The 22,636-nt window shown below is 36.5% G+C and overlaps 1 protein-coding gene and 1 long non-coding RNA gene across 7 annotated transcripts in view; one reads left to right on the forward strand and one right to left on the reverse strand.

Annotated features, from left to right (window-relative positions):
- The first annotated feature begins 2,643 nt into the window (after positions 1-2,643).
- LOC131138872 (uncharacterized) lies at positions 2,644-11,152 on the forward strand. 4 transcript variants are annotated; one of them, XR_009132146.1, is made up of 5 exons: positions 2,644-2,686; positions 3,022-3,113; positions 4,424-4,514; positions 4,838-5,140; positions 5,986-11,152. It is a non-coding gene; the product is annotated as an uncharacterized LOC131138872 (long non-coding RNA). The 4 variants fall into 4 exon arrangements; XR_009132143.1 differs by having other exon boundaries at positions 3,025-3,113; XR_009132144.1 differs by having other exon boundaries at positions 2,657-2,748.
- lonp2 (lon peptidase 2, peroxisomal) overlaps positions 4,702-22,636 on the reverse strand; it is a 28,201-nt gene continuing 10,266 nt past the window's right edge. The window contains exons 8-17 of one of the 3 annotated variants that reach the window (XM_058088150.1): positions 15,645-15,763; positions 15,402-15,541; positions 9,980-10,121; positions 9,744-9,894; positions 8,690-8,816; positions 8,081-8,220; positions 6,487-6,572; positions 5,993-6,200; positions 5,737-5,927; positions 4,702-5,108 (exon numbers count right to left, since the gene is read on the reverse strand). In XM_058088150.1, the coding sequence (XP_057944133.1) occupies positions 4,878-5,108; positions 5,737-5,927; positions 5,993-6,200; positions 6,487-6,572; positions 8,081-8,220; positions 8,690-8,816; positions 9,744-9,894; positions 9,980-10,121; positions 15,402-15,541; positions 15,645-15,763 (1,535 nt within the window). In that variant the 3' untranslated portion in view covers positions 4,702-4,877. The remainder of the gene's footprint in view (positions 5,109-5,736; positions 5,928-5,992; positions 6,201-6,486; positions 6,573-8,080; positions 8,221-8,689; positions 8,817-9,743; positions 9,895-9,979; positions 10,122-15,401; positions 15,542-15,644; positions 15,764-22,636) is intronic. The other 2 variants (XM_058088149.1, XM_058088151.1) reach the window with 2 other exon arrangements.

A 22,636-nucleotide genomic window follows, 5' to 3' on the forward strand; every position in this document is an offset into this window, starting at 1 on the left:
GATGTGATGTAAAGTTAAGAGGACCAGCTCGGTGCACCAGCAGCCTGACAGTCGGGGGCGGGACTAGGCGCCAGGGAGACAGCCAATCCGCATTGAGGATGAAGCAGTGACGCTGCCTGATTGGACCGTTCTTAGTGATCGATAGGAAGCAGGTATTAATAAAAAGAAAATGTCACGTAGACGACATTGTAGATGCTTTTAAGTCTATGTGTGCCCCCCCCCCGTTCTGATGGGTGGTCGGGCCAGGCGGTGTGACCCCGTGACCCCATGACCCCGTGACCCAGAGCAGGAGAAGGCAGAAGATGATTGGTTTCATCTGGAAGCAGTCATTTTTCTTTTTGCTTGAGAGCTACCCCCCCCCCCCCCCCCACCCAATCTGAGGTGTGGAAATATGTCTCACATAGCTAAGAGACACAGGTTCGATGCCCCCCTCACCCCCGACCCCCCATTCCAAAAACATGTTAGCTTCATTAGCTACTCCAAATTGTCCATAGGTATGAATGTGTGTGTGTGGGGGGTGGGGGGGTTATTTGGGTGGACCCCGCCTCTCCCCAAGACAGCTGGGATAGGTTCCAGCACCCCCGTGACCCTCATGAGTATAAGCGATAGAAAATGAAAGAATGTTTATCATAATATCTAATATTTTCTTTTTTTTTATTCTACCAAAATAATCATATTTCATCATAATATCATGAATTAATTTTTTTATCAAAATAATTTATATTATTATACAATAATATTATTATACAATTATACATTATTATTTTGTATATTATACAAAAATTAATATTTTTTTTAATTTTCCAACCATTTCAATCCATACTTCCTGTTCTGCGCTCTTATTTTTGTGAAAAACAGGGACCACTGGAGAAGATTATGACGTTTTTCTACACAAAATAAGATGAAAAGTAAATAAACAAATCAAGAATAAAGAAAATCAATCAATCAGTAATAAATAAATAAATATAATAATAATAATAATAATAAAACGGCAAATAATAAAAACTTAATAAACCACATATAGTTGGTGGGTAGACAAATTATTTTTTTGCACATTAAAATGAACAAAGCATTATTAGAGCCCTGTAGACATGACAAAACACGACTATAGTCACATTTATACTTTTTTTATTTACAACATATTGCGCAACTGCGGGGTCTTGAGACACATGCTAACTCGCAAACTAGAGCGCTAGCGACCTAAACGGTAGCCTTCAAGTTATTTCCTTTCAACTTAAATAGCCAAAAACTTACCACTTCCACACGGATAGGGAGGACAACTATTAACAGTTATTTAACCTTTAACATGAACATTAATCAAACGTAATATTTTTTTCTGGGTACATGATACCATACAGCATACATATCAAACTTATATATATATATATATATATATATATATACACTGCATATATTCTTACAACTTCTTTTACCTTTTAATCCGCTAGTTAGTATGCAGCCAGACACCCCCCCCGCTATAGATTATTTAAAGTACTTGAATAGAACACGTATTTCCCATGAGGATCAGGCCTTTCCCAATACGTTTTTCATGGCCACGTGTCATCGTAACATGACTCATGACCATTAATAATATATGACAGGCATAAAGTGTCATTGATTTGCATTGCTGGGTGACCCACCAGGAAGATGTGAATTCAAGACATTTGCTGCGTCTAACCTCTGATCTCACGGCACGTCGAAAGGGTCTTTCCGCTTTGTTATGATCCCAAACTTGACCACAAACTTGATCACCCTGAATAAATGAGAAATTATTCAACTGGGCAGCACGAGGAGAAATAAATAATTGAAATGAGTAAACACATTGTATAACACCATAACATACTAACTTTTCATTGATTGGTTATGTACAGTGACTTTTTTATGAAAACACATGTAATTTGAGTTTTAGTAGGCTCTTTTACAAAAGACATGGATAGTGAAAACAGTTAAATTGATGGTAAAACAGTCACATCATAGCAGATTGCTCACTCACCTTTGTTGATGTCCCTGATGCATGCAGCACCACTGCAGTCCACGCCATGATCATTCTGGAGTAACAGTGACCCCTGGTGTTGGAAGGTTGAACAACAATTTCATGTCTGCAGGGCTCTAATAACGGTAGGAAAAAAAAGCACATTTAAAAGGTTATAAAAAGTTTACGCAAATCAGTACATCAGTACTGTATTTAGATACACAAACTGTGTTGGAACTAAGCAAGTAAAACAGTGGCCATACTTCGTAAACAGTATCGATAAATCGGCGCAGAGGTACGTGCTCATCCGGGTACCTTGTAGAACCAGGAACAAGTTAGTGCAATTCCATGTATGTACGAATAATATACCATTATTAAAAAACTATTTTTTCATGAGACCCAGAATTCCCGTCAGCACCCCTGGGTGTAACTGGTACGGAACTCCAGCCGGAACTCAACTCCAAAACTCTGATTAGCTTCTTTTAGCCATTAGCTTCTTTTAGCCGAGCTAAAGTTGTGTACGTTCCCACGCGGTGGGATGGCCAATGACAGCTAGCCATTCAATGGCGGCCAAAAAGCACATGACGCGTGCTGACCAATCACGGCGCTCCGTTTCTTCTCCAGTCTTGGAGTGGGCGGGAATTTTGACGAGCAACAGGAAGTCTTGCACAGCCGACCGGTATTAGCTTCTGTGCTAATGGACGTCCGTCTGGGGTACGTTGATTTAGACAAGCCTTATTTTGGGAAGATTGCTGATTTATCCACGCCTTCCGAAGGTGACTTGGATACGCTTCGTTTTCGTGTGTGTTCCCTTTACAGGCCGTGGTTACCCGCTGGCCACACATGTAATCACGGCTGGTCAAGAGGCTTATAAGTGTAAGGCTAAATTCATGAAGCTAGGCTAACTTTAGCCCTGGCGCTAACATTAGCCTGAAAACTCCACTTGTTCAGTGAATACATAGATTGACGATATCACCGAAACAACATAGAAGACTTCTTTGTTTCTGAGGTTTATTTATGGGTACTTTCTCTGTCCTCCTAATTTAAAGCAGGCTGGCAACATGGTCATGGTCAACACCATCCGCTGGTTCCGGAAGGGACTGAGGCAGCACGACAAGCCGTCTCTGATCGGCATCAACAGGTGGAGACACATACACATACGACCTATATATACCTACGTATGTATGTGTGTGTATTTATATATGTATGTATGTATGTACTATATATATATATATGTGTATGTATATATACATACATATATAGACATATGTGTATATATATATATACATACATATATAGATGTATATATATATACATACATATATAGATGTATATATATATACATACATATATAGATATATGTGTATATATATATACATACATATATAGATATGTGTATATATATATATATACATATATAGATATATGTGTATATATATATACATACATATATAGATATGTGTATGTGTATATATATATACATACATATATAGATATGTGTATATATATATATATACATACATATATAGATATGTGTGTATATATATATACATACATATATAGATATATGTATGTATATATATACACATACATATATAGATATATGTATGTATATATATACACATACATATATAGATATATGTATGTATATATATATACATACATATATAGATATATGTATGTATATATATATACATACATATATAGATATATGTATGTATATATATATACATACATATATAGATATATGTATGTATATATATATACATACATATATAGATATATGTATGTATATATATACATATATAGACATATATAGATATATGTATGTATATATATATACATACATATATAGATATATGTATGTATATATATACATACATATATAGATATATGTATGTATATATATATACATACATATATAGATATATGTATGTATATATATATACATACATATATAGATATATGTATGTATATATATATACATACATATATAGATATATGTATGTATATATATATACACATACATATATAGATATATGTATGTATATATATATACATACATATATAGATATATAGATATGTGTGTGTATGTATGTATATGTAGGTATATATGTTTATATATGGATGCATTTATGTATGTGTAGATTTGAACATATATATGTATGTATGTTGTGTGTATATATATATATATGTGTGTGTGTGTGTAGATTTGAACATATCTGTATGTGTATATATATACATACATACATATATAGATGTGTGTAGATATGAACATATATATGTACTATGTGTGTTTGTGTATGTATGTATTGTATGTGCACATATACATATATATGTGTGTGTGTGTTTAAGAGTAGATGTGAACATGTGTGTGTATATATTTATGTGTGTATGTATGTATATGTATGTACATTCATTCATTCATTTTCTACCGCTTTTCCTCACAAGGGTTGCGGGGGTGCTGGAGCCTATCCCAGCTGTCTTCGGGCGAGAGGCGGGGTACACCCTGGACTGGTGGCCAGCCAATCACCGCACATATGTATGTACATTTTCTTTATATTGTTATTCCCATAAAATGACATTTGTTTTTCATATTTCTACACCACTACATTGTTTAGTCCAATAAACTTTTGATATAAAATATTCTCTTAAAAACACCCCGACTACACATGGTTGACATTACTGTGTGTGTTTTATGGGAAAACAAAAACACTTCCGCTGACAGACTCATCAGGAAATATAAGAAGTTCAAACGTCTTTATTTTCGTCACAAACCTCTAAAACATTTTTTATTTGATTCCATTTGACTCATCTTTTATATGCTCTTTATCCCTAGTCAGATTTACATGTGTGTCATTACAGCCGTCGGCCGCTAGGTGGCGCGCAGCACCAGCGGCTGCGTTTACAACTTGCTACTCAGCTGAGGCAGCGCTTGCGTGCCGACCGTCCCCGGGAAGCCTCCGTCGAAGGCGGCGTTCAGCACCTGATCCAGGTCGCCGGCGGTGACGAAGTCGAGGTCGGCCCGCACGTTCGCCGGCAGCTCGTCCAGGTCCTTTTCGTTGCGTTTGGGGAGGATGACTCGCTTCACGCCCGCCCTGTGCGCCGCCAGGACCTTGTCTTTGATCCCGCCCACCTGAGGAAGGCAGAGACGTCTGATTGGTCGAGGTATTGACACGCATTCTGTGACGTTTCCGGGTTGTTAAAAGCAACGTAGTGAAACAAAGCGAATGTTTGGCTCCCTCTGTCGGTGGACGGCATGGGTACTGCACTTAAGGGGTGGAGCTACGCACAGCAGTCTTTTGATTGGTTGAAAGGTCGCTTCTGTTTGGAACGTTCAAAGAAGAGAATAAAGTAGGCGACATACAGCATACAGGATTACGAAAATATGCATATTTTTGTTAAAAATATAATTATTTTAAAAAAAAATAGAAAACATCACAATTACCATAAGTCTATGAAAATGTATAAAATGTATAAATATGTTAAAAATGTAATTTCCCACTGCTGTAATGGCCGCCATTTTTACATGTGTATGTCTGATGATCCTTTTTCCCCACTTCAATTGGTGGTCCTTGAACGCACCATAGTTGTGAGCTAGGATTTGGCACGCCGTGACTCCCGATTCCATCGACAACCGCAATCGTTTATGCATTCTTTTTTGAAAAAGAGCGACGGAATGTGGCGGCGATCCTCAAACTGCGGTGCGGCGAGGGGTGACCGTACATCATCATGCGTGTGTGTGTGTGTGTGTGGTGACCCACCGGCAGCACCAACCCTCGAAGCGTGATCTCTCCGGTCATGGCCACATCGGATCGCACCAGTCGCCCACTAAACAGAGAGGCCAGGCAGGTTACTATGGTAACCCCGGCAGAGGGGCCGTCCTTGGTGACGGCTCCGGCGGGGAAGTGGAGATGGATGTCTGTGCCTTCTAGCGGGTCCGGCCCCCCCGCCACTGTCGGCGACAAACAAACGTCCACACTCGTATCGCCGCATGTCGTGTGTCGTTACAGGACTCACTGTTGGTGAGCTGGTAGGTTTTGGCGTTGGCTCGGAGCCAGCTGATTGACAGATGCGCCGATTCCTTCATGACGTCTCCGAGCTGCCCCGTGAGCGTCAGCTGACCTTCGCCCTCCGTGCGACTGGCCTCCACGAACATGATCTCCCCGCCAAAAGGGGTCCAGGCAAGACCGAGGGCCACGCCGGGTAGGGTGAGACGCTCCGACACCTAAACCACATACACATATAGGACCCACACATACATTTTATGAGGGGGGGGGGGCAGACCTCAATAAAAGAAGTCCTCTTTTCCAAATGAGGTCATAAATGTGTAAAAAAGAGTGACATAACAGGAGGCGCATCGAAATAAAAATGATTTAGAGCAGATGTCGAGCTCAAAGACTCACAACAACAATTGTTTTTTTTTTTTTTGGGGGGGGGGGATTACAACATTTGGAGATCGACTTTCAATCATGTCCGAGGATTTACGAACTTAACCCGAATGATCCGATTACCTCCATGTCGAAGATCGGCGCTCCAAGGATGTCTTTGAGGGCCGCATGGTCGATCACGATGGGCATCTCCGGGGGTGCCGTCTTATCTGTTCAGTAAATAATAACGCATCAGCTTCCACCCCCCCCTCACAGACAGGAACTTCAACAAAGCTGAACCAAGAAGAACGTTATCTGAAGCACATGGTTCCAGTTCAAGGGGACCTATGATGCTTTGTATTGAGTTGTGGACTCCTATAGAGCAGCTACACAAAATAACCAAGCACACAAAGCTTTCTAGATCTTCTAGAATGTGCACCTAATCCAGCAGTATTTCCTCGGCTCTCATGCTAACCAAGAAAATGGTCTGTTTAAACTCACCTGATATTATCCTATCAAGTAGTGGAGGTCTATCCTATCAAGTAGAGGAGGTCTATCCTATCAAGTAGTCTACCCTATCAAGCAGCGGAGGTCCACCCTATCAAGTAGCGGAGGTCTATCCTATCAAGTAGAGGAGGAGGAGGTCTACCCTATCAAGTAGTGGAGGTCTACCCTATCAAGTAGTGGAGGTCTACCCTATCAAGTAGTGGAGGTCTACCCTATCAAGTAGCGGAGGTCTACCCTACCAAGTAGCGGAGGTCCACCCTATCAAGTAGCGGAGGTCCATCCTATCAAGTAGCGGAAGTATACCCTATCAAGTAGCGGAAGTATACCCTATCAAGTAGCGGAGGTCCACCCTATCAAGTAGAGGAGGAGGAGGTCTATCCTATCAAGTAGTCTACCCTATCAAGCAGCGGAGGTCCACCCTATCAAGTAGCGGAGGTCTATCCTATCAAGTAGAGGAGGAGGAGGTCTATCCTATCAAGTAGTGGAGGTCTACCCTATCAAGTAGTGGAGGTCTACCCTATCAAGTAGTGGAGGTCTACCCTATCAAGTAGCGGAGGTCTACCCTACCAAGTAGCGGAGGTCCACCCTATCAAGTAGCGGAGGTCCATCCTATCAAGTAGCGGAAGTATACCCTATCAAGTAGCGGAAGTATACCCTATCAAGTAGCGGAAGTATACCCTATCAAGTAGCGGAAGTATACCCTATCAAGTAGAGGAGGAGGAGGTCTATCCTATCAAGTAGTGGAGGTCTACCCTATCAAGTAGTGGAGGTCTACCCTATCAAGTAGTGGAGGTCTACCCTATCAAGTAGTGGAGGTCTACCCTACCAAGTAGCGGAGGTCCACCCTATCAAGTAGCGGAGGTCCACCCTATCAAGTAGCGGAGGTCCACCCTATCAAGTAGCGGAAGTAAACCCTATCAAGTAGCGGAGGTCCACCCTACCAAGTAGCGGAGGTCCACCCTATCAAGTAGCGGAGGTCCACCCTACCAAGTAGCGGAGGTCCACCCTACCAAGTAGCGGAGGTCCACCCTATCAAGTAGCGGAGGTCCATCCTATCAAGTAGTGGGTGGAAGTCTACCCTATCAAGTAGTGGGTGGAAGTCTACCCTATCAAGTAGTGGGTGGAAGTCTACCCTATCAAGTAGTGGGTGGAAGTCTACCCTATCAAGTAGTGGGTGGAAGTCTACCCTATCAAGTAGCGGAGGTCATCATCTTCATCTGCGGCATCTTACCTCCTTGCTGTGTTTGACTCTCAGAGGTCAAATCCTCGCTCTTGGAATCTCTCTGGTTTTCAGCGATCTTCACGGCCACGGCTCGACAGATCGCTCCCATCTTCCTTTCCAGGGAGCGCACGCCCGCCTCACGCGTGTACCTGTCGGGATAAACAACATCAATAGGAGCACCGGACACAAATGGCGCCCGGAGCTGCATTTTGGACACCCCTGTAATCGTCGCTCGTGCAGCCACCCGCTACGCATGCTAGTAGCTAATTCCCAAGTCAGTCGAGTGCTTCCAAACCAAAATGAAGTCTCTAATGAATTCATGGGCGTGCGTTTGGAACCAGGGAACGCCATAAACGGGAAGACCACCTGTCTAATGGATGAAGGTTGCGTATTAGTTTGACAGATGTTCTCGCTCCGTGCCAGCGAGATACAAGTAGTCAATCAAGCCCTTGACAACTTAATGACGGCCTCCGATAACGACTCTGCGGAATTCCAATGCGAGCTACCAGCTGTGCTCGCATGGAAGCGAGGCCTCACACAGACTCTTCCAACCCAATATCCTGATACGTTTCGGGAATAGACAGGTGTCCCGGACGTCTTCCTGAAGTTAGCGTGTACCTGTTTATGATTTCCTTTGTAGTGTCTGCCGGGATATGCAGTTGTTTATCCGTTAGTCCGTGCTGCTCCAGTTGGTTTGGGATCAGGTGCCGGTGAGTTATCTCCACCTTCTCTTCCTGGGTGTAGCCTGGAACACAAATCCCGTCATTTCATTCGCATGAATTTTGTCCTTGAACTTAAGTAAAACTAAAATCATGTTGTTTAGTAACAGCAGAAAAGACTAAGAATACTAATAGACGGTGTAGACATTGAAAGTGTGACGGATAACTATAAAAATAACTGTAAAAGCAATCTTCACTCGCTAAATGTACTGCAAAAAAAGGCCAGTAAGGATAATTCATAATGCCGCCTACAGAGAACATACTAACTTGTTTCTAAAATCACAAATCCTTCAACTTGCTGATATAGTTCATCTTCAAACAGCTAAAATAATGCATAAGGCTAAAAATAAACAATTAGCTAAAAATGTCATATCACCTCGTACTTCGGTATGGGACAAAAAAAATAAAAATTAAAAAAAAAAAACTCAAATTGTATTAAGAAAGCAGGAAGTGAACAAATGTAACAGTTAGTACCAGAAGGAGGGGTAGGATTTAATAAGCTTAATTTAATTTAATAAGCTGCTGGGTTCAGAGGTCCAAAACAAACAAACCAAAAAAATTTAATTTAATTTAATAAAACAAAATTAAACTATAATATGGAAAGCAGGAAGTGAACAAATGTAACAGTTACTGATTGTAAAAGTACCAGATGGAGGGGTAGGATTTAATTAATTTAATTTAATTTAATAAAAAAAAAACTATATTATGGAAAGCAGGAAGTGAACAAATGTAACAGTTACTGATCCTAATCAAATCCTAATCAACACTTTACCACCGACCGGTTCCAAATCTGACCTTGCAGCACATCACGTTGCATAACGTACGCAACATCGGCGTATCGAATCGTGATTGGACACACAGCTGGACAACACACTCGCAGTACACGTTTGATGTTCGTGCTAACGTTGTGAGCGGCGCGACCCCCCCCCCCCCCTCCCCAACGCTGAACTCACCCGGCACCTGCAGCACTTCCATCCTGTCCAGGAGGGCGGGGGGAATAGTCGCCGTGGTGTTGGCAGTGGCGATAAAAAGAACTTGAGAGAGATCAAACGCCACGTTGAGATAGTGGTCTGTGAAGCTGTGGTTCTGCTCCGGGTCTAGCACCTACGGGGAGATCCAGATCCGAAGCTTAGCTTTTCCAGAAAAGGTCATCTCAGGGTTAGGTTCAGGTGATGAAAAGGAATCTGACCTCGAGCAGTGCAGCTGCAGGATCGCCTTGGAGGCTTTTCCCCAGTTTGTCCACTTCATCCAGGAGGAAAACTGGATTATTGACCCCCACTGTCTTCAAGCCGTTGATGATGCGGCCCGGCATGCTGCCAACGTACGTACGTCTGGAGACACAAGGATGGGTTGACTCCAATAAGAGGATGAAGACAGATTTTTCTTTTTTTTCTGGTTTAAAAAAATAAATCAATTAAAAAAAGAGGAGGGGAAAAAGAAAAAATCCATCAGTTGTCTTTTTTTTGTTTTTTGTGGTTAAAAAAATAAAACAATAAATTTTAAAAAGAGAAAATTTTTTTTATTTTTTGTCGTTAAAAAAAATCAATAAATAAAGAGAAAAAAAAATTAAAAATCCATCAATTATATTTTTTGTGGTTAAAAACAATTAATTAAAAAAGAGGAGAAGAAAAAGAAAAAATCCATCAGTTGTCTTTTTTTCTTTTTTTGTGGTTAAAAAAAGAAATCAATAAATAAAAAAAGAGGAAATTTTTTTTTTAAATCCATCAATTATATTTTTTGTGGTTAAAAACTATTAATTAAAAAAGAGAAGAAGAAAAAGAAAAAATCCATCAATTGTCTTTTTTTTGTTTTTTGTGGTTAAATAAATAAAACAATAAATTAAAAAAAAGAGGAAAAAATCCATCAATTTTCTTTTTTGTGGTAAAAAAAAGGAATCAATAAATAAAAAAAGAGAAAAAAAAATAAAAAATCCATCAATTATATTTTTTGTGGTTAAAAACAATTAATTAAAGAGGAGAAGAAAAAGAAAAAATCCATCAATTGTCTTTTTTTTGTTTTTTTTGTGGTTAAAAAATAAAACAATAAATTTAAAAAAAAAGAGAAAAAAAATCCATCAATTTTCTTTTTTGTGGTTAAAAAAAGAAATCAATAAATAAAGAGAAAAAAAAATAAAAAATCCATCAATTATATTTTTTTGTGGTTAAAAACTATTAATTAAAAAAGAGGAGAAGAAAAAGAAAAAATCCATCAGTTGTCTTTTTTTTGTTTTTTTTGTGGTTAAAAAAATAAAACAATAAATTTTTAAAAAAGAGAAAAAAAATCCATCAATTTTCTTTTTTGTGGTTAAAAAAATAAATCAATAAATAAAAAAAGAGAAAAAAAATTAAAAATCCATCAATTATATTTTTTTGTGGTTAAAAACAATTAATTAAAAAAGAGAAGAAAAAGAAAAAATCCATCAGTTGTCTTTTTTTTGTTTTTTGTGGTTAAAAAAATAAAACAATAAATTAAAAAAAAGAGAAAAAAAACTCCATCAATTTTCTTTTTTTGTGGTTAAAAAAATAAATCAATAAATAAAAAAAGAGAAAAAAAATTACAAATCCATAAATTTTCTTTTTTGTGGTTAATAAAATTAATTAAAAAAGAGTAGAAAAAAAGAAGAAATCCATCAGTTTTCTTTGTTTTTTTTTGTGGTTAAAGAAATAAAACAATAAATAAAGAGGATTTTTTTTTTAAATCCATCAATTTTCTTTTTTGTGGTTAAAATTAATTTTAAAAAGAGAAAAATCAATTTTCTTTTTTTATTTATTTATTTTCTTTTCTTTGTATTTAATTATCTTATTTAATCATTTAATTATTTTATTTATTTTATTTGTATTTAATGATCTAATCATTTAATTTTATTATTTTATTATTTTATTATTTTATTATTTTATTATTTTATTATTTTATTATTTTATTATTTTATTATTTTATTATTTTATTATTTTATTATTTATTCTGTGATCGCATTCTTCGTGGAGACGCTAGCTCCACCTAGTGTTTGAACTGAGAAGCACATGTTATGTGTGCGGCATAGTCTATTCTAATTTTACACTTGAATACGGGCCAGTAAAAAATGCACGGTGTACCGCATTTGGCCTGCGGGCGGTAGTTTTGACACCCCTGCTTTCAACGGTAATATTAAGAGATACCCTTAATAATAGGCGAGTGAAGACCACATTCTGTGTTGAGAAACCGTTCATAAGTGTCAAATTTTATTTGACGAAGGCCGAGTAAGATGGCATTTAAAGGTCCTATAAATCCACGCTTGATTCCTGCAAGATCTTGGAAGTTCATGTCACACACGGTTGGTGTGCTCCACACATGGTTTCCATTTGGAACTAGTCTCCTTCACGTTGCTTTCAAGTACGGAAGACGTCTAAAGCAGACGTGGGCAGACTACCTCAGCTTCTCTTTGATTTCTTTAAGCCTTGGCTAGCAAAGCGGTAGCTAGCAATGAGATATGGGATGACATTTTTTATTATTACAATTACAATTATGCTTTCTGAAGCAAGAGGTGCTTTCTAGTCTTCATTACGGTCAACCTGGATGACAGAGACGCAGGCTTTCCATGACTATTTTATATTTTCTACATTTCTTTTGGTGTTTTTTGGTGTTCTTACTTTTTTTTAGGTGTTTGAGGACATTAATGATGAGTGACATTCTCATCCTCTTTATTCTAATCATAGATAGATAGATAGATAGAACGATGGATGGATAGATGGATGGCTAGATAGAACGATGGATATAGATAGAACGATAGATTTAGACAGAACGATAGACATAGAACAATAGATGGATGGATAGATAGAACGATAGATATAGATAGAACGATAGATATAGATAGAATGATGGATGGATGGATAGAATGATAGATATAGATAGAATGATGGATGGATGGATGGATAGATAGAACGATAGAACAATAGATATAGACAGAACGATAGACATAGATAGAACGATAGATGGATGGATAGATAGAACGATAAATATAGATAGAACGATAGATATAGACAGAACGATAGACATAGATAGAACAATAGATTGATGGATAGATAGAACGATAGATGGATGGATGGATAGATAGATAGAATGATAGATAGAACGATAGACATAGATAGAACGATAGATGGATGGATAGATAGAACGATGGACATAGATAGAATGATGGATGGATAGATAGAACGATAGATGGATGGATGGATGGATAGAATGATAGATCGATAGATAGATAGAACGATAGATATAGATAGAACGATAGATGGATGGATAGATAGATAGATAGAATGATAGATAGAACGAAAGATATAGATAGAACGATAGATGGATGGATAGATAGAATGATGGACATAGATAGAATGATGGATGGATAGATAGAACGATAGATGGATGGATGGATAGAATGATAGAACGATAGATATAGATAGAACGATAGATGGATGGATAGATAGAACGATGGACATAGATAGAATGATGGATGATAGATAGATAGAACGATAGATAGAATGATAGATAGAACGATAGATGGATGGATGGATAGAATGATAGATAGATAGAACGATAGATATAGATAGAACGATAGATGGATGGATGGATGATAGAAAGAACGATAGATGGATAGATGGATGGATGGATAGAATGATAGATAGATAGATATAGATAGAACGATAGATAGATGGATGGATAGATAGAACGATAGATAGATGGATGGATAGATAGAACGATAGATGGATAGAACGATAGATGGATGGATAGATAGAACGATAGATAGATGGATGGATAGATAGAACGATAGATGGATAGAACGATAGATGGATGGATAGATAGAAAGAACGATAGATGGATGGATAGATAGAAAGAAGGATAGATGGATGGATAGATAGATAGAACGATAGATGGATGGATAGATAGAAAGAACGATAGATGGATAGATGGATGGATGGATGGATAGATAGAACGATAGATGGATGGATAGATAGAAAGAACGATAGATGGATAGATGGATAGATGGATAGATGGATGGATAGATAGAAAGAACGATAGATGGATAGATGGATGGATAGATAGATAGAACGATGGATGGATAGATAGAAAGAACGATAGATGGATAGATGGATGGATAGATAGATAGAACGATAGATGGATGGATAGATAGAAAGAACGATAGATGGATAGATGGATGGATAGATAGATAGATAGAATGATAGATAGAACGAAAGATATAGATAGAACGATAGATGGCTGGATAGATAGAATGATGGACATAGATAGAATGATGGATGGATAGATAGAACGATAGATGGATGGATGGATAGAATGATAGAACGATAGATATAGATAGAACGATAGATGGATGGATAGATAGAACGATGGACATAGATAGAATGATGGATGATAGATAGATAGAACGATAGATAGAATGATAGATAGAACGATAGATGGATGGATGGATAGAATGATAGATAGATAGAACGATAGATATAGATAGAACGATAGATGGATGGATGGATGATAGAAAGAACGATAGATGGATAGATGGATGGATGGATAGAATGATAGATAGATAGATAGAACGATAGATATAGATAGAACGATAGATAGATGGATGGATGGATGGATAGATAGAACGATAGATGGATAGAACGATAGATGGATGGATAGATAGAAAGAACGATAGATGGATGGATAGATAGAAAGAAGGATAGATGGATGGATAGATAGATAGAACGATAGATGGATGGATAGATAGAAAGAACGATAGATGGATAGATGGATGGATGGATGGATAGATAGATAGAACGATAGATGGATGGATAGATAGAAAGAACGATAGATGGATAGATGGATAGATGGATGGATAGATAGAAAGAACGATAGATGGATAGATGGATGGATAGATAGATAGAACGATGGATGGATAGATAGAAAGAACGATAGATGGATAGATGGATGGATAGATAGATAGAACGATAGATGGATGGATAGATAGAAAGAACGATAGATGGATAGATGGATGGATAGATAGATAGATAGAATGATAGATATAGATAGAACGATAGCTAGATGGATGGATGGATGGATGGATAGAAAGAACGATAGATGGATAGATAGATAGATAGATGCATAGATGGATGGATGGATAGATAGATAGAACGATAGATGGATAGATAGATAGATAGATGCATAGATGGATGGATGGATAGATAGATAGAACGATAGATGGATAGATAGATAGATAGATAGATGCATAGATGGATGGATGGATAGATAGATAGAACGATAGATGGATAGATGGATAGATGGATAGAACGACTGTCATTGTTAAACGCTATGGTCCAATAGTGCTGCCATGTCGATGGTTCCATTCAAAAGCCTGTCAAGCTAACAGCTGATTTGGCAGAGCTACAAAGACGGTCGGCGTGACCCAAATGATGGCCATGTTTGTTTTTTATGGTCCTCTCAGACGTTTATATGACGGCCAAACATGTGGCCTAAAGACCTTTTGTTTGTTACTTTCTCCTATTTTATGGCGCTTATTCGATATCCCCCAACGTAGCAATGTAGTCTTGAATTGGGTTTGTATTGTTACTATTTAAAAAAACACATACCTGTGACCCCGAATGTCAGACTGGTCGCACACGCCGCCGAGGGCAATACGGTGGAACTCTCTACCGAGAGTCTTAGCGATGGAACGCCCAACACTGGTCTTACCAACTCCTGGTGGTCCCACAAAGCAAAGGATGGGACCCTAGCAACACGCATAAAGTCTTTAAAAAACTGTAACATCCAAATCATAATAATAATAATAATAATAATAATAATAATAATAATAATAATAAACAAAGTGGAACCTTTAGTGAAGCTTTGAGCTGTCGAACGGCCAAGTACTCCAGAACGCGTCTCTTCAGCTTGTCCAGCGCGTAGTGGTCATTATCCATTAAAGTCCGGGCAGCTCGGATATCCAAGCAGTCTGAAAGGTGCAGACAAAGCTATAAATAGCATCACACTATGATGTCATCATTCCAATTGGAATGAATGAATGAATGAATGAATGACGGCGAATGAATGAGTAGAACTTCCACCGTACAGCTGAACAGGTATCCATTCCTGATCAAAATTTCAATTCCCATTTTGCACTGTTGGACCTTAAGGAAGTTCTATGTAGGAATGCCGGAACAAGAAATGGGAATATCAGAGCTCTCTTTGCTGTAATATTAAAAAAAAAAGAAGATTGATGGATTATTTCCTTTTTTTTCTCCTTTTTTTTTATTTATTGTTTTATTTTTTTAACCACAAAAAAAGAAAATTGATGGATTTTTTTTCTTTTTTAATTATTTTTTTTAACCACGAAAAAAGAAAATTAATGGATTGTTTTTCTCTTTTTTTATTTATTGATTTCTTTTTTTAACCACAAAAAAAGAAAATTGATGGATTTTTTTCTTTTTTAATTATTTTTTTTAACCACGAAAAAAGAAAATTGATGGATTTTTTTCCTCTTTTTTTAATTTATTGATTTCTTTTTTAACCACAAAAAAAGAAAATTGATGGCTTATTTTCTTTTTTTCCTCTTTTTTTATTTATTTTTTTATTTTTTTAACCACAAAAAAACCCCAAAAAAGAAACTTGATGGATTTTTTTTTCTTTTTTCCCCTCTTTTTAAAATTTTTTTTATTTTTTTAACCACAAAAAAAGAAAATTGATGGATTTTTTTCTCTTTTTTTAATTTATTGATTTCTTTTTTTAACCACAAAAAAAGAAAATGATGGTTTATTTTCTTTTTTTCCTCTTTTTTTATTTATTGTTTTATTTTTTTAACCACAAAAACCCCCCAAAAAAGAAACTTGATGGATTTTTTCTTTTTTTCCCCTCTTTTAAAAATTTATTTATTTTTTTAACCACAAAAAAAGAAAATTGATGGATTTTTTTTCTTTTTTTAATTTATTGATTTCTTTTTTTAACCACAAAAAAAGAAAATTGATGGTTTGATTTCTTTTTTTCCTCTTTTTTTATTTATTGTTTTATTTTTTTGTAACCACAAAAACCCCCCAAAAAAGAAACTTGATGGATTTTTTTCTTTTTTTCCCCCTTTTTTTAAAATGTATTTATTTTTTTAACCACAAAAAAGAAAATTGATGGATTTTTTTCTCTTTTTTTAATTTATTGATTTCTTTTTTTAACCACAAAAAAGAAAATGTATGCATTTTTTTCTCTTTTTTTAATTAAATGATTTCTTTTTTTAACCACAAAAAAAGAAAATTGATGCTTTATTTTCTTTTTTCCTCTTTTTTTTATTTATTGTTTTATTTTTTTAACCACAAAAAAAACCCAAAAAAGAAACTTGATGGATTTTTTTCTTTTTTCCCCCCTCTTTTTAAAATTCATTTTTTTAACCACAAAAAAAGAAAATTGATGGATTTTTTTTCTCTTTTTTAATTTATTGATTTCTTTTTTTAACCACAAAAAAAGAAAATTGATGGTTTATTTTCTTTTTTCCTCTTTTTTATTTATTGTTTTATTTTTTTGTAACCACAAAACCCCCCCAAAAAAGAAACTTGATGGATTTTTTTCTTTTTTTCCCCCTCTTTTTAAAATTTATTTATTTTTTTAACCACAAAAAAAGAAAATTGATGGATTTTTTTCTCTTTTTTTAATTTATTGATTTCTTTTTTTAACCACAAAAAAGAAAATTGATGGATTTTTTTTCTCTTTTTTTAATTTATTGATTTTTTTTAACCACAAAAAAAAGAAAATTGATGGATTTTTTTCTTTTTTTCTCTTTTTTTATTTATTGTTTTATTTTTTTAACCACAAAAAACCCGAAAAAAAGAAACTTGATGGATTTTTTTCTTTTTTTACCCCCTCTTTTTTAAATGTATTTATTTTTTTAACCACAAAAAAAAAATGATGGATTTTTTATTTTTTTATTTTTTTAATTTATTGATTTCTTTTTTTAACCACAAAAAAAGAAAATTGATGGTTTATTTTCTTTTATTCTCTTTTTTTTAATTTATTCTTTTATTTTAGTCATACTGGAGTATAAGTCGCACAAGGCCAAAAATGCATAATTAGGTAGAAAAAAACATAAGTCGCTCTGGAGTATAAGTCACAGGAACAGCCAACCTATGAAAAAAAGTGTGATTTATAGTCTGGAAAATATCGTATATATTATTTATTTATTCATTTATAAGTCGCTCTGGAGTATAAGTTGCTGGAACAGCCAACCTATAAAAAAAGTGCGATTTATAGTCCGGAAAATACAGTATATATATATATATATATATATATTTTTTTTTTTCATTTATAAGTCGCTCTGGAGTATAAGTTGCTGGAACAGCCAACCTATAAAAAAAGTGTGATTTATAGTCCGGAAAATATGGTAACTTTTTTCTACAGGCAAGTACGATATATATGAATATATGCATATACTGCATCAATATGGAACATTGATACTAATGTACGTATCTATGAATCACATGTCAGCAGCCACTCACGGCCATGCGGAATGACAGATGAGGTCAGGAAATCCGGACATGTTTTTATGAAATTTGAAGGCTTCCATCGGCCCCCGCAGTCACACTCTAGAGAACCACATGTTTAACAGTAGTGAGAACTACAAACAACGCAGCCAAATACTTCAACACTGCAGTAACTCTCCAATGACATGAATCAACTTTTTCCACATGGTGCAAAAACGCTTGCACTGGGCATTGGGTAATGGTGTAGAAAACACAATAGCGCCCAGAAGACCCGTTAAGTGTTTCTTGGAAAACGGACATTTATGAAATATGAAAACGTCAACAGGCTTGTTCAATATGACATTACTGCTCTAATTTTTGGACGCGGCCTCACATCTCCGAGACAGCTGTTGTTCTCAGTCCCAGTAAAACCTCATGACAAGGGGGGGTCATGAAGTCAGGGTCAGAGGTCGGGTTGTGGACTTCATTGCAATGTCGGGCTTTTCATCTGAGACGGCTATTTTTTTTTCTCCTTTGTATTTTCTTTTATCTCCGTTAATACACAAATCTTATATTTTATACTTATATATACTTATATAAGTACTTCTCATCTGTGATGAGGACATCTTGTTAACTGTATCATACATAATCCACAATTTAGTAACAAGAGTTAATTGTGCTTATTTTGCTCAAGACCCAACAGTGATAAGTGAATTTCAGCAAAGTAGGAATTCTTATTGAGAAATTTAGTATTTTTCGTGTGGCTAAAAATGTGTTTCCTACGGTAACAAAGTGGCAGGCCGACAGGAAGTTACATCAGGATTTCGGTCCGACTCTTACAAAGAACGCTTAACTCATCACACAGCAACTTAACACTCAAAAGGTATACTTAAGATATATATTATACTTTTACTACTGATTTCATGCAAGTACTTCTCATCCGTGATGAGGACATCTTGTTAACTGTATCGTACATAATTTCCACAATTTAGTAACAAGAGTTAATTGTGCTTATTTTGTTCAAAACCCAACAGTGATAAGTGAATTTCAGCAAAGTAGGAATTCTTATTGAGAAATTTAGTATTTTTCGTGTGGCTAAAAATGTGTTTCCTACGGTAACAAAGTGGCGGGCAGACACAAAGTTACATCAGGATTTCGGTCCGAATCTTACAAAAAACGCTTAACTCATCACACGGCAACTTAACACTCAAAAGGTATACTTAAGATATATATTATACTTATACTACTGATTTCATGCAAATACTTCTCATCCGTGATGAGGACATCTCGTTAACTGTATCATACATAATCCACAATTTAGTAACAGTAACAGTTAATTGTGCTTATTTTGTTCAAGACCCAACAGTGATAAGTGAATTTCAGCAAAGTAGGAATTCTTATTGAGAAATTTAATATTTTTCGTGTGGCTAAAAATGTGTTTCCTACGGTAACAAAGTGGCAAGCCGACAGGAAGTTACATCAGGATTTCGGTCCGACTCTTACAAAGAACGCTTAACTCATCACACAGCAACTTAACACTCAAAAGGTATACTTAAGATATATATTATACTTTTACTACTGATTTCATGCAAGTACTTCTCATCCGTGATGAGGACATCTCGTTAACTGTATCATACATAATTTCCACAATTTAGTAACAAGAGTTAATTGTGCTTATTTTGTTCAAAACCCAACAGTGATAAGTGAATTTCAGCAAAGTAGGAATTCTTATTGAGAAATTTCATATTTTTCGTGTGGCTAAAAATGTGTTTCCTATGGTAACAAAGTGGCGGGCAGACACAATGTTACATCAGGATTTCGGTCCGACTCTTACAAAGAACGCTTAACTCATCACACAGCAACTTAACACTCAAAAGGTATACTTAAGATATATATTATACTTTTACTACTGATTTCATGCAAGTCTTTCTCATCCGTGATGAGGACATCTCGTTAACTGTATCATACATAATCCACAATTTAGTAACAGTAACAGTTAATTGTGCTTATTTTGTTCAAGACCCAACAGTGATAAGTGAATTTCAGCAAAGTAGGAATTCTTATTGAGAAATTTAGTATTTTTCGTGTGGCTAAAAACGTGTTTCCTACAGTAACAAAGTGGCAGGCCGACAGGAAGTTACATCAGGATTTCGGTCCGACTCTTACAAAGAACGCTTAACTCATCACACAGCAACTTAACACTCAAAAGGTATACTTAATATATATATTATACTTATACTACTGATTTCATGCAAGTCTTTCTCATCCGTGATGAGGACATCTCGTTAACTGTATCATACATAATTTCCACAATTTAGTAACAAGAGTTAATTGTGCTTATTTTGTTCAAGACCCAACAGTGATAAGTGAATTTCAGCAAAGTAGGAATTCTTATTGAGAAATTTCATATTTTTCGTGTGGCTAAAAACGTGTTTCCTATGGTAACAAAGTGGCAGGCCGACAGGAAGTTACATCAGGATTTCGGTCCGACTCTTACAAAGAACGCTTAACTCATCACACAGCAACTTAACACTCAAAATTTTTTTTTTAAGTTTCATAATGCATTTCGTCTGAGCAAAGTATTTCGTTGGAGTACAAGCGGCATAGAAAATTAAATGGATGGCACTGCAATGCTGTCTCTGTCCACCAGTGAGAGCCCACAACCCAGAGTGAGGCTGACGTCATTGCAGCACCTCGGCAGGCACCTCGGAACGCTTTGCTTGGACACGATGCATTACGGGAAAAAACATTAAAATAATCAATTTTGTTAAATTTTAAACTCATATTGGTATTTGTTTGTATATTTCTTAGCTATACCTTTTGAGTAGTATTTCTTTTTACACTTTTCTGACCTATAAATGTAGTTAGAATGTAGTATTCTCGTGTCGAACGACGCAAAAGTTTCTTCGCCGTGGGATGGGTCAAAACGCTCAGTTTCAAAAGGCGTGGTTAAAGTGTTCATTTGTGACATCACAGAGAGGCGGACTACGTGGGCGGGGCTAATTAAAAGTCACAGTTCTGGCACAAATCAAAAGGAAAATCCAGCAGGAATAGGTGCAATACTTTACTAGTATACTTATTCCAGACTCCATATCTGATTAAATGCAATATATGAAGTTGTATGTGAAGTATTTCTATAATACCTCATATTAACATATTGTGTATTTTGTACTGCTTAATTGATTCTGTACTGTGCAAATTTTTCCCCACTGAGCATATTTTATCTTATGTTAAAAAGGTTATTGTGTGCCGCTGCTCTACAGGAGCCCACAAGTCAATACAAAGGGTTGGAAAAAAATGAGCATAATCTGTTTTAGAAGTACTGGATCTTATTTATTGGTACATTCCGAAGTACTTTATGAAGATATTTTCCCATTCGCCTTTTCATGTTTTGAGTACCGACTTTGTCATGATGAGGTGTGACATTTTTACAATGAAGGTGGAGAGGTCACCTTCTCACACCTGAAGGTATGCGTGTGGGGGGGGGGCGGGGGGGGGCATATATATACAGTATGTCACAAAAGTGAGTACACCCCTCACATTTCTGCAAATATTTTATTATATCTTTTCATGGGACAACACTGAAGAAATGAAACTTTGCTACAATGTAAAGTAGTCAGTGTACATCTTGTATAACAGTGTAAATTTACTGTCCCCTCAAAATAACTCAATACACAGACCTTAATGTCTAAACTGCAGGCAACAAAAGTGAATACACCCCTAAGTGAAAATGTCCAAATTGGGCCCAATTAGCCATTTTCTTTCCCCAGTGTCATGTGACCCATTATTGTTACAAGGTCTCAGGTGTGAATGGGGGGCATGTGTGTTAAATTTGGTTTTATCACTCTCACACTCTCTCATACTGGTCACTGGAAGTTTAACATGGCACTGCATGGCAAAGAACTCTCTGAGGATCTGAAAAAAAGAATTGCTGCGCTACACGAAGATGGCTTAGGCTAGAAGAAGATTGCCAACACTCTGAAACTGAGCAGCAGCACGGTGGCCAAGACCATACAGCGGTTTAACATCACAGGTTCCACTCAGAACAGGCCTCGCCATGGTCGACCAAAGAAGTTGAGTGCACGTGCCCAGCGTCATATCCAGAGGTTGTCTTTGGAAAATAGACGCCTGAGTGCTGCCAGCATTGCTGCAGAGGTTGAAGGGATGGGTGGTCAACCTGTCAGTGCTCAGACCATACGTCGCACTCTGCATCAAATTGGTCTGCATGGCTGTCATCCCAGAAAGAAGCCTCTTCTAAAGATGATGCATAAGAAAGCCCACAAACAGTTTGCTGAAGATAAGCAGACTAAAGACATGGATTACTGGAACCATGTCCTGTGGTCTGATGAGACCAAGATAAGCTTATTTGGTTCAGATGGTGTCAAGCG

This window comes from Doryrhamphus excisus, chromosome 11 (genome assembly GCF_030265055.1).
Source record: "Doryrhamphus excisus isolate RoL2022-K1 chromosome 11, RoL_Dexc_1.0, whole genome shotgun sequence".
Taxonomy (NCBI): domain Eukaryota; kingdom Metazoa; phylum Chordata; class Actinopteri; order Syngnathiformes; family Syngnathidae; genus Doryrhamphus; species Doryrhamphus excisus.